We start from the raw sequence: 12,967 nt of genomic DNA on the forward strand, positions 1-12,967 counted from the left end.
AAATTACAAGGTGGTTTTAAAATTTTAATAATATCAATTAAATTTGACAGAAGCACAAAACAAAAAGGTTTTTAAAAAATTGTAACGCTCTTGCGAAGAGGATGGTCACACTGAACATATCGATTAGTTTTTGAAACCCAAGGTGGCAACGCTTTTATTGTCACTTTTGATTTGTCAAATTGCGAAGAAATTTTCCTCGATTTTCATTAACGCTTATACTTCGCACGAGACAATATACTATTCAAGGAGTTTTTTAGTAAAATAAACCGGGAAAACTAACATAAAAAGGTTCGCTTTTCGAATTGTAGAAAAAAGAAACAACTATGGTTTACACCGGCTACGAAAGCAACGGATTGCAAATCGCTGACGAAACTGGTGAGTTTTTCCGGAAAACGTTGGGGACTTTAAATTTCAACTTTCCCCCGGGACAGAATGGGTGCCATATGGCGAGGCCGGTGACTGGGAGCAGGGCCTGTCCGTTTACGATGGAGTCGAACTAATGAGCGGCGATGAGCAGGAGCTGCAGCCCTCCTTGAACCGGGTGATGAGCCTCATTGACTACGACCTGGCCATGAAGCATCCACTGGAGCACACCTGGACCCTTTGGCACTGGGAGAACGATCGCACCAAGAGCTGGACCGAGATGCTCAGCGATGTGACCAGCTTCAATACTGTGGAGGACTTTTTTAGGTCTTAAAAACAAATCTTTATATATTCTCCACTTTATACTAATTTATTTTGACAGTGTTTACTACTTTGTCAAGCCCCCATCGGATCTGAAGATATTCAATGACTATATGGTCTTTAAGGAAGGTGTTCGGTGAGTTGTAGATGCTAGTTGGATCTGTAAGTCTTTCATTTGTATTCCCATTTAGTCCCATGTGGGAGGATGATGTGAACAAGGAGGGCGGCCGTTGGATTATGCTATTGGACAAGGCCTCCCGGGGCTTCATAGATAAAATATGGCATGATTTGGTAAGCCACTTATCTTGTACCATACAATTAAGACGAATGAATGTATTCCCTTCTAGCTTTTGTGCATGATTGGGGAGTGCTTCCAATACTCGGACGAGATATGTGGAGTGGTCATTAATGTGCGCAATAAGGCCAATAAGTTATGTGGGTATAAGAACGATTTCTCTTTAATGGGTATTACTAAGACCCCCTTTTGTTAACAGCCCTCTGGACCAAGGATTCGCGCAATGTCCAGGCCATCCTGTCCATTGGCCGCCAGATGAAGGAGCTGCTGCAGCTGGGCGAGCTGGAGATCCAGTACCAGGTGCACAAGGATGCCATGGTGCAGCACGGACCCAATGTGCACTCCATATACAAGTTGTAGGATAACCCATCGTAAATGCCCAGTTCTCGGCTAGAAATGAGCATCTACGATCGCACAGAAGCTACGAAGATGCCAAGACATTTGTCAAACTCACATTTTATCCACGCACCAATGCTTTCTGAGATGAACAGCGCAGCGGTTGTAGCATGAATAAAGCATTGCATAGAGAAATAGAAATATAAACTAGTTGGCCACGTTTCGTGTGGTGTCCCCAGGCAAGCGGAGTCGCCTCACGTATTCCCTGCGAGAGTGGGAACCACTCGCGCTTCACTACGATTATCCTTGGCGTCATAATTTTGGACGACTCCGCCCATCCTTTAACGGCTACCATGTCGCGGCAAGTGCTTATGTGTGTGCGGCGTCCTTTGCCGCTTACAGGGCTTTTGTTTGCCCTGCTGCTGCGCATAGCAAATTGTGACCAATTTATGGAAATATGCTAGGGACGCATTTCCCTCCAGGAGTGCGAAAGAGTGCTGCTCTCTTGGCAGGTTTTTCAGAATATTTAGCTTTGTTATGGGTGTGATAAAGGATAATTATTTTAGCCTTATAACTGAAATATTTTATATTAATACATTGGTAATAAGAGAGATCATATGGGTCCATAATATAAAATATTAACTAATATATTCTAATATTATTATAACAATTTTGTAGAGAGTTGCGATTTATATAAAAAAAAACATTTGGCTGATTTTTAAATATTTATAGAAATAATTTTATATACTCAGGGCTCCAACAATTATTTAAATATTTTAGTTCTTATAAAATATTCTAATAATTCGGACAGTTGGACTGTCATCACTGTCGCCCGTGCGACTCGTATGATTTGATTGCTGTAATTTGTAAGGATTTTGCTTTTATTGTTTTATTGAATTATGAAGTGGCAGCCACCAAATGACTGAAACGTGATACACTGTACACGGGGTAATGACAGTGCCAATGGAAGCGTATCCCCGACATCCTGACCACCCCTTTGGGTGATGCTTGGATACGAGCTACGAGCAAGATTCCTTGGCGCAAATGAATGCATGCAGTTATTCGGTCCGTAACGTGAATTGATATGCCAACACGTACGTGGATTTTGGGGAGCAGCCGGAGGACCTAGGAGATCTGGGGGACAGGTAACAAGCTGGGATATGGCAAATAGTTCGCCCCGAGTTTAGCACTTAAAGCGCAATTTAATAACCGCTATAAAAGGTTTTCCCCTCGCAGGAAAAACAAAAGCCAGCGGGTAGCCAGCCATCCAGTTTTTTCCTTTGGCAGCGGGAAAGGCGGAAAAGGGGAAAAGCAAATAGGGGATAACTGGACAAACACAAACAGAGAATATCCGGCAAAGCGCAAAGGGCAGCCAACTAATGTTGTAGTTTTTTTCCCATATTAAATGAAATGCAAGCTTAATTGAAAAACGCTGACTTTGCTGCACAGGAAACAATTTTGAAATGGATATTGTGAGAAAAAAATCGAATGATATTTAATACACAGTGCAACATGAAAAATGTAACCGCAATTCTGATTTCATGGGCGGGAAGAACTCATCGAAATAAGCTAAAACCCATTTGTGTTTCTCTGGCTTAGCTCGCGTTTACCTTTTATAGCGAGTTAAAGTTTTACATACAAAATTTATTTGTAACGGTCATATCTTCTGAACCGCTTAAAATTTCACTATCAAGTCTTCAGTGATTATGTAGCTATGAACCCAAGGAACTAAATTGACAAATGACTCTTGCGCACTTAGCACCTAGTGCTCCTAGCGCGTTAAAAAACAAATTTGCCCAATTTTTCGATTTTTAACGCGCTAGGTTTACGTCTTCGCAAGAGTCATTTGTCAATTTAGTTCCTTGGGTTCATAGCTATATAATCACTGAAGACTTGATAGTGAAATTTTAATCGGTTCACAAGATATGGCCGTTACAAATAAATTTTGTATGTAAAACTTTAACTCGCTATAATAGGTAAACGCGAGCTAAGCCAGAGAAACCCAAATGGGTTTTAGCTTATTTCGATGAGTTCTTTCCGCCAATAAAATCAGAATTGCGGTTACATTTTATAACCCTAAAAATGTTGCACAGTGATATTAACAGAACTTGATATGAAACTTTGATCTAATTGATATTGGTGATATCACTTTTCACTCGATACGCGGAATCTCAATTTGATATGCTTGAAATGTAAACAACAGGCCAGTTTGAATTTCAAATGCGTCTATCTCCACTCATGAATTTAAATTAATCGATAATGATTCAAGTATCAAGTAAATTTTGCTTTATTTTTTTAAATTAAATTTTTAATATTTTTCATCTTTTTAAATACAAATAAAAAGCTAGCAATTGTTCCAGGTTTACAACGATTTCTTTTTGAGTTTTATTTTTTTCTCAGACTCTTGCTTTACCATCCTCCTGTTGCCGCTTTAAGGACAATGTTGTAGCCTGTTGCAATTTTAATTAAACAAAAAGCGTAAAATGTTTGACCATTTCTACCGTTTCCCCCTCTCGGAATCGGAATCCGTATCATGCGATTTTCCCTCCTTTGGCTGTGCTGCTGGGGTTCCAATTGTCTTTGGCACGTAAATTTTCTTTGCCAACAAGCACGAAATTGTTTGTCCCTCCGCTGGTGTCTTGTGTCCTGTCGTCCGGAGTCCTGGTGTCCCTTTTGCGCTGCAAAACAAATTAATTGTCTGCTTTTCACATAAACTTTTGTCGGTCTCCAGTTGCCGCTTGGCTCCCGGCTCTCAGCTCCCAGCTGCTCCTCCCGAAGCTCCATCTTCTCCAGCTTGAGGTCCTGCGGTCGTCCTCGCCGCCTCGGTCTGTCCAATTTTCAGCGCTCTGTTTGTTGCGTAAATTGCGGCCGTTCTGTTCGTAATGGCCACTCCCCCGAATTTCGCCCACCACCTACCGCCCCACTTGAATTTCACTTGGCCGTCGCTTAGCTCATTTGCTGCACATCACTTTTGTCGCGGGGGTTCCGTTTTCATTTTTGTCATAATTCAAATGTAATTTCCCAGACACCCACCCACATACACACTAGAAACCCCCCCTCCTGTCGCTCATAATTATTTTTTGATTAAAGATACCATCCCCCCACCCCCAAAAAAGACATTGCCAACTTGATGTTCGGAAGCTTTTCTTTTGTGCACTACTTTGTGGGGGAAAATTGTGGAGCTCAACAAAGAGAAAAATGCTGAGGAAAGCTCTTGAATTTAAATTTCAATTTAATTTAAGTTTGGAAATATTTTTCTAACAAAATTAAGTGATTGATGCCGGGGTCCAGGATTTTTAATATATATTTTTACTACACCCTCTTTTTCCTAGATGGATAATCTTCCTTTTTTTTGTTCCCTTCCAAGTCAGAAAATGATTTTCCCAGCTGCAAGCTTAATTTTCAGTTTATTTATTGGCAATTCATACACTAGAACTTTAAGTGCAAAAGGAGAACTGGGAATGCAATTAAAATAACGAAAAGTGGAAAATGCAATAAACACTCCTCGATTGGCAATCGGGCGGCGAATTAACCAGATTAACTCATCGATGGATGCTGAAAATCTGTTTGCCACTTTGCCGGCCATATGACAAATTTGCATCTCCCAAATGCAATTAAAGGCATTTGATTTGGGACAGATTAAATCGAAACATTTCGCCAGAAGAAGTAATGTGTATGTTTTTGTGTGTACTTTGTTGGCAGTTGTAGGCGATTTGCATTTTAAAATAATGACTACATAAAAAACTAGTTAAAAGTTGACAACAATGAAATGTCAAAAGCGCTGGAAAACTTTATGCTCCATCCCCGAGACTCGAGTCGGGTAAACTTTTTTGTGTCTTTCCGTTTAATGCGACTCCAGCCCGTAGACCCACCTATTTTCCCAACGAAAACCCCAACCCAAACCCATCCCATTTTGCCAGCTCTGCGAAAGCCTTTTACCCCTTTTGTTTTGCCCGAACAATAACAGCAAATTTTTCTAAAATTTCATGTCGCCCTCTTGCCACCGCCCACTGCCACGCCCCCCCAGGCTAAGCCCAGCCCAAGCTATTTGCAATTTAACTTTTTCCCCCTCATAAACAAGGGGGCATTTGGGGGGTTTCTGGGGGCAAGTCAAAACAGGGACACGTAGCCCAACTCGGCTTTAGTTTTTAGTTGGCTTTTATTAACTTTTGTCTCTGTCTCTGTGTATTGTCTGTGTATTGCCCTTGTGTGTGTGTGTGTGTGTGTAGGTTGTGTCTGTGTGAGCTTTCCACTTATTTTCCTTTTTTTTGGCATTAAAGTTGCACAATTACCGAGATTTGACACTAAGACGATGGCGGGGCAATGGGGCCACCCATCGTTCTGGTCAATTTAACTTCGAAGGCTTAGGACCTTAAGAGGTGCTCCTCTTCCGCTTCAAAACGGCATCGGTGTTCCGGGCTTCGACCAGCGACTGATGGAAGTAGTCGGGCGGCGGTGAGATGTGGATTTTCCAGAAGAAGGCGTTAACGAAGTCGCTGGTGATCGTCGTCCGGATCACTGCATCCGCCATCATCGCGTAAATGCCACTGGCCCGCAGCTGCTGCTTCCGGATGGCCATCAGGCGACTGCCCCTGGTGGCCGGATCGCCCTTGGTGTTCTTGGCCACCAGATGGTACAGGCTGCCGAACACCTGATGGAACAGGGTCTAAGTGGGTGGAGGAAGATATTAGGGAGATTAAAGAGAAACATTGGAATATCAATGAATAACAATAAATGAAAATGTAAAGTTTTGTGAGAAAAATATTAAAACTAAATTATGGATAAGTACATAAATAAATAATAACAATTAGAAATAAATAAATATATATAAATTAGATGACATGCTAAATACAAATTAAAAAAAAAAAACTTGAATAATTTATTTAATTTAAAGCAGGGTTCGGAAAATAACATACAAAGTACTATACAAATGTAAATACTTGAAAATGATTGATACGCACAGTATACTATTCCTTGTGTATTATACATGTGAGAAATAAAATGTGAAGTATTCTATTTTAATAAAATACATACATGTATTTTATTTTGACATGTACATTAAGTCGTGTACTTTATTTCTGACGTGTACAAAGTAATTTCGATTTCGTACATCACAGTTATGTTAACACTTAACATTCTTATTAAAAACTTGTAAAACCGAAAATTTAGAAGATGATGGTCATATATATTTGCTTGACGAGCAATTCTCGTATAACACCATCACTAGAGGTTTTATTATACAAGATAAAAAACCGCGAATTCTTGAGGAGATGATGGTCACTTGTATATTTACTCGTACAACGCTATTACCTAGAAGTTTTATCATACAAGATAAAAACCGCGAATTCTTCAGAAGGTGATGGTCATTTATATATTTACTTGAATAACAGTATTCTCAATGGCGCTTTATCATAAAAGATGAAAAACCGCCAATTCTTCAGAAGGTGATGTCCATTGTATATATTCACTTCTTTAACTGCATCACCAATTGCGCTTTATCATATAAGATGAAAAACCGCGATTTCTTTAGGAGATATGGTCATTTATATAACAGCATCACGGAAAATAGTTAATGACATATTCTCTGTTAAGTATAAACAAAACAGTGATGTACGAAATCAAAATTATTTCGTACACGTCAGAAATAAAGTACACGACTTAATGTACATGTCAAAATAACATACATGTATGTATTTTATTTAAATAGAATACTTCACATTTTATTTCATACATGTATAATACACAAGGAATAGTATACTGTGCGTTAGAAATTTCAATGTACTATACATATGTATTGTTTTCCGAACCCTGATTTAAAGATAAGTTTTAGCTAATTAATATATAAAGTATTTTATCTGATTTACTTATACTCTGGTTTAGGGTTAATAATAAATTATGCTGTGCTATTTTATAAAAATAAAGCTAGTATTTATTAATACAATTAATGTAGGCAGAATCAGGCGATGGAAACCGGCATAATTCGACTAAATAATGACATGTATAGCCACATAAGAATTATTTTCATTAATATTTATTAAAATAGAAAACTTTTTTGTTAATAAGTAGACCCTTACTTAAATCGTTAGCAATTTTAAAAATTTCTTATTAAAATACCTAAACAAAGTACTGACAATAAAACAGATTAATGTGGAAACTACGTTTTTTCTACAATAAAGATATCAATCCTTTTTAAGGTTTTTTTGCTTTGAAAGTCAAGAATAAATAATAAAAATTGCAAAAATTAAGTATCTACTCACGGTGACGATCAGGTCCGCGATGCTCATCCGCTGGAAGTCCAGGCCGCGCTCCTCGGCGGCCATGACGAAGGCGAACTTGACGGAGGCGGGCAGGGCGAAACAGTGGCACTGCTGGGCGCTCAGCAGGCGGAACAGCAGGATCATGCTGTTCAGGACGATCAGGCAGGCGCCCGGCGACGAGTCCTGCCGCTTGGGCACCAGAATGGCCCACTCCTCTGGATTGGAATCATCGCCATCGGGGGTCACCATTCCGTAGGCGATCCATCGATTGCCCATGGGCGCCTTGAAATACGTTGGCAGAGGCATCTCGGCGCCATCGAATTCCACTGCCAGAACAAAATCGAAGCGGATGAATCGCTGCCGGTTGCTGTTGCGCTCTATGGCCACCACCTGGTGGACGAAGGGCACCTGGTTGAAGCTCAGCACCGAATACTTGAGATCGTAGACCCGTTTGGTGCAGGAGGAGGTCACAGACTTGAGTTTGGATATAGCGTAGTGTAGTTCGCTCTGCAGAAGAAGGTTCATGCACTTGACATTCACCGCATTGCCGAAGAAGAACGGGTGCCGATAGTTGACCCTGGTGAGGGCCACACTGCGTCTCTCCTCATCGAATGCGGGCACCACAGCCACCGGCAGGCGGATGGGCAGGAAGATCTCAAAGTTCAGCGGCATGTCCAGGTACAAGTTGTTCACATAGGCGGCTACTCTTGGTGGGATTATAGGTGAAGGAGGATCTTTAATAAGTAGCACCCACTTACCCGTTTTGTGCAGCTGATCCAGGTGGTCCTTGAAGACCGCACCATCGTTGTGCAACTGCTGCTGAATGGCCGCGGACAGCATGCGAGAATCGTGGATGAAGCGCTGGTGCCGCTCCTTTCTCACCGTAAACTCCAGGGCCAGATCCTCCATCACATACATGAAGTTGTACAGTGCCATGTTATCAATATATTACGAAGGCGTAAGGGAATAAGTTACAAAGTAAAGAAGTACAAGAACCAAAGAGTTATCACAAACTTTTCTTAAGAAAGTCTCTTTATCGAGAATAAAAAATCTTCTAGAATTTTTTTTTTTGACACTAGGTTTCGAATGAAAAGAAACTCACTGCTACTGACATTTGCTACGTCTACGCTATGAGAAACCCTGAAGCAGAGATGTCACCCCAGATTATTTACTCGAAATTAATATAGGGTTTTGTAGAGCAGAGTAGTCACCCCAGACATATTATTTTAAATTTAAATAGAGCTCAGTAGAGTTACGTAGTAAACTTTCGCGTGTTAACTAAATCATTTAGTACTTACTTATAATTTTGTTAGAATCCGCATCGATTAACCTGGGGAAGCCCCCTCCCCAACCGCAGAAGAAAAATTTAAAAAAATATGTGGTATTAAAAAAGTATGCAAAATAGCATTTTTTCGTACCCAAAAAAAGAATCCTGCTCCCGCTAATAATAATATTAATAGCTGATAAAAGAATTGTTTTTTTTTTGGCTAGTCCTTGTACTATTCAGAAGGGGTTATCAGATTTTTTGGTTGAAAATTAGGATAGGGACTGGGCCTTATTAAAAGCTTAAATTTTAATTGTCATACGAGGCATTGAAATAAATTCAAATTCTTAAAAATGTTACTAATATTTTTGTAATTAATATTTTTTCTAAATTAAATTAAAACATCATATGCCGTGGTTCTTAAAAAGTAGCCCTCTCGCTCTTAAAAAACGGTGATCAAAAAACTCGCAACGCGAGAGTGGCGAGAGCTTCTCTGTGAATGAAACCCGAATGGAATCCAATTTACTACGCTTTACTACGCTCCTGTTGATGCCCATTCGGATGGGGATTCTGCGCACTGTCCCCAGCATCCACTGCCAGGTGGGCGGCGGGAATCGAGGGGGGAGGGGGCACCGATGAACGGGGGTGGTGCACATGGCCACTATGGCAACCTGCATCTGCACAAAAATCCTGCGGGACAGCGCAATCAGGACTCAGTTGCTGTTCGACGTTGCTCGCGTGCGGTTGTTGTCTGCTCCTTTTCCCTGGGCAAGCGAGTAAGTGCTGGAGTGCAAGCGAGACAGGGCGAGGTGTGAGGGAGAGACAGAGAGACCTGTTATCAGAGGGAAAATAAAAGAAGTAAAATAACACCGAAGAGCGCGCCGTCGCAGTTGTTGTCGTTGTCAGTGTCGCAAGTGCAACTCGCAATTCGCAATTTGCGTTGCAACAGCAACAAGAGAAGCGGCAAACGTGCGTGCCATATACACATGGTACCCGTATATACAGTGCCGGTCGAAAGTGTATTCGTGTTTGTGTGTGCAACGTGAGCCGGCCGTTAAGACATCGCAAAAAAAAAATCCGCCAAGTAAAAATCCCGCCTGATAATGTTGTGTTTTAATGAAAGGTGTTGTCGTTAACCCTCCCGATTTTTCCTCGATTTTTCCCCACCCATCGCCGAACATTTCGCCTTGCATGCGCGCAAATTGAAAATAAATTGAATTGCAACAACGTGCTAAGATCTAAAAAACGAAAAACAACAAAAACAACAACTGCAAGAACCTTGTTTCTGGCTCTATTTTTTCGAGTTTGTTGCCTTCGCTTCGAGACAGCCACGTATAAAGTGGAAAAGTGCTTCCCCTCGTGAGAGAAAATTGCATGCAAATTTGCTTAGCTGCTGATGGCTTGACGGGCAGATAAGTGTTTTTTATCAAGCAATTGAATGGGTTTATTTGGGACAGTTTAATTTGGGAAGGAAGTGGGTGAAACATTGGTGGTAATATACCATTTTAGGCAAGAAGGAAAGTGTTATTCTAAAGTATAATATTTTGAATTAAAAATATTAAAGTAATTTTATTTTGTTTTGATTTGATTCAAAAAGTAAATGTAATTTTGGTTTGGTTATAAAATGTGTATAGAATCTGATCAATATTTATTTCCATTTATTTTAAATATCTGATTTTTTTATTTATTTATTCTCTGGTTAATGTTAATATCTGATAAATATTGAATTTTCATTTTCTTACATTTGCATAATATACAATTGAAAATTATTTTCGAATTAATTTGGAAATGTTGTCTTAAAATTTGAATTAAAATAAAAAATGCGACTGTAGTGATTACTTGATAAAAGATAAAAGTGTTAACTTTCCTAGAGGAATTTGTTTTAAATATGAATTAAATTCGACTCTGCAAGAATGTGAAAGGCCTTCTTTAAGGTTTCCTCGCATACCTGCACTCTGTGAATCCCCCAAGAAGTGCTCCATATGGCCGTAGTCATTTTCAGAGTTCCCCAAGTCCTCCGCCTGGGCTCATCAATAAGGCATAATGCAATCCCGTTTCCTGACTACCTCGGCTGTGCCGTGAGTGCCCAGCTTCCGTGGCTCTGCTCCTTGCCTTTGGATCCTTGCTGCTTTCCTTTCATTTCCACCCCCTGCGACGACAAGCTGAAGACACGTTTAGCAACGCTTTCACGTAGCAGGCGACCCCCTTTTCTGGTCCTCTGGCCTTCTGGTTCGCTGCTGCTGGCACTCTCGAGCTTTCTGCTAATTGCCGCTTAATTGTTTGACATTTTCCCCGTATTGTGTTGAGGGCAAATGGCATTTATTTATATTTCTTTTGTGCCGGGGCATCTGCACATCTGGCATCTGGCTCCTTGCTCTCGTTTCCTTTCCTTTCGTTACGTTAAGTTTCGCATGCAAGCAATTAGCTGTGCTGCGTGCACCCTCTATGTACTCCCTCTATATATGTATATAAGGCCGAAACCGGCCGGCTAATGTGGTGAGTGAGGAGGGGGCTTGGGAGGCCTATTGATTTTATGAACGAAAACTGCAGGCTGCCTCGTGAGCGGGAGAGAAGCTGCAACTATTTTCGACACTGCCGCCATGACAAACTATAAATCTGTCTGTGCCGGCATATACTCGTGCGGATACTCACTCGCTGCCACACTATATACCCATGTTGATATATATATACACTCGTATCTGGCATATCTGGCTTATAGTGCACTGGCTGAGCTTTTGTTGTTCCTGCGCTGCACACACAAAATTTATCGATTGCCGCATACACACATGTTGTCGCATGTTGCAGCCTCTGCGGCTGATGTGTAGTAGTAAAAATGGCTCGTATTTCATGCGTTGCACGGTGCGGAAGTGACCGCACTCACACACACACACACTCATGCGTAGTAGTTGTAGTAATAGTAGTTTGCCGGCATCCAGTTTTGGTTTATTTAAATTTTCGGTACTCTCGCCTCTCTATATATGTACTGCTCTCTCTCTCTCTCTCGCTTTGGGGAATTATGTACTTTTGGGTGGCCAACAAACTGCAACAGCTGCCCGCAGTGCGTATACGCAATTTTTGAATTGCCCCACGCTGCGTATGCGCAATCTGGCGCTAAAGCAGCAAAATATGAACCCTGCCGCTGACATTAATTAGAAGGCGGCACAAGTTTCACTTTTACACCCACCCAAGCTGATCCATCATTTTCCACAAAAGTCACGTACGATTTTTCTTTTCTGGGGCCTGGAACTCAAGGAAACTTTCCTTCCTGCTTGCTTGCCACTTTAACCCAGAGAGAAAAAAGTGGGGAGGACACTAAGGAAAGGGGTTTTGGGGGCTGTTAAAGTTTTTTCCGTAACAAATTAAGAAATCACTTTCCCCCCCTTCTCGCATTTTCCCATTTTCCTTACATATGCAGCGGAAATTGAGACAAGATTGTCGGGGGAAAAGTTGCCAAAAGTTGAGAAATGATATTTTGCCTGGCTTCATATTTTATTCATTCACCCAGCTCGCTTTATGTTTATTTATGCAGGCAAACATGCTTTTGATTGGCGTGTGACATTTTAAGCGCGGGCCTGGCATTTCAAAAATTATTGCTGCGGGTCGACTGCTCATGATTGATGTGCAGCCAGTCTTATCCAAAGTTCCGCTGAGACACGCGAACTGGGAACTCGAAGTTGATTTGATTGGCAGCTAGAGTGGAGAAGTCTTGTAGCAGGCAGATAGAAATAATTAAAAATGGCTAAAGTTTTCCACTTGTGTTATTTCTGGCTTACCCAGAAAAAGAGAAGGAAAAATATCTGCAGAATTTCGGTAAATTTACAACTCACATTTGCATTTCCCTAGCCTCATCATTATTTTTCGGTTTTCCAAATATTCTCGAATGGAAAAGCTGAGTTTTTCCTTGTTTCCCATTTGGTACATATTTTACTTAACCCAATATTCGGCTCGTTAGCCAGGAGGAAACAAAGGAGCATAGTAACGGGCCCAGGAAAAATCACTGAGCAACCGGCAGCTACGGCGAAAAACAAAAACAAGAGACCAGTAACCAGTAACCGAAACGTGTTGGCATCAGCTGCTATGTGGAAAAAGTTTATGACTTTAGACCCATTTTGTGTACATCCCAGTGAACCC

General features: G+C 41.0%; 3 protein-coding genes across 3 annotated transcripts in view; 2 read left to right on the plus strand and 1 right to left on the minus strand.

Annotated features, from left to right (window-relative positions):
- The first annotated feature begins 205 nt into the window (after window positions 1–205).
- On the plus strand, window positions 206–1,494 carry eIF4E3 (eukaryotic translation initiation factor 4E3). The gene is made up of 6 exons (XM_070214829.1): window positions 206–375; window positions 432–690; window positions 746–820; window positions 876–975; window positions 1,032–1,119; window positions 1,179–1,494. The coding sequence occupies exons 1-6, from the start codon at window positions 324–326 to the stop codon at window positions 1,337–1,339; spliced, it is 735 nt and encodes a 244-aa protein (XP_070070930.1). The 5' UTR covers window positions 206–323; the 3' UTR covers window positions 1,340–1,494.
- A 3,978-nt stretch (window positions 1,495–5,472) lies between these two features.
- LOC108067359 (uncharacterized) lies at window positions 5,473–8,672 on the minus strand. The gene is made up of 3 exons (XM_017156337.3): window positions 8,331–8,672; window positions 7,573–8,273; window positions 5,473–5,981 (listed from the first exon to the last, which is right to left on the minus strand). The coding sequence occupies exons 1-3, from the start codon at window positions 8,506–8,508 to the stop codon at window positions 5,688–5,690; spliced, it is 1,173 nt and encodes a 390-aa protein (XP_017011826.2). The 5' UTR covers window positions 8,509–8,672; the 3' UTR covers window positions 5,473–5,687.
- An 892-nt stretch (window positions 8,673–9,564) lies between these two features.
- Dscam4 (Down syndrome cell adhesion molecule 4) overlaps window positions 9,565–12,967 on the plus strand; it is a 45,875-nt gene continuing 42,472 nt past the window's right edge. Inside the window, exon 1 of the mRNA XM_070215677.1 lies at window positions 9,565–9,612. The gene's annotated coding sequence lies outside the window, so the exon portion shown is untranslated. The remainder of the gene's footprint in view (window positions 9,613–12,967) is intronic.

This window comes from Drosophila takahashii, chromosome 3L, assembly GCF_030179915.1.
Source record: "Drosophila takahashii strain IR98-3 E-12201 chromosome 3L, DtakHiC1v2, whole genome shotgun sequence".
Lineage (NCBI taxonomy): Eukaryota > Metazoa > Arthropoda > Insecta > Diptera > Drosophilidae > Drosophila > Drosophila takahashii.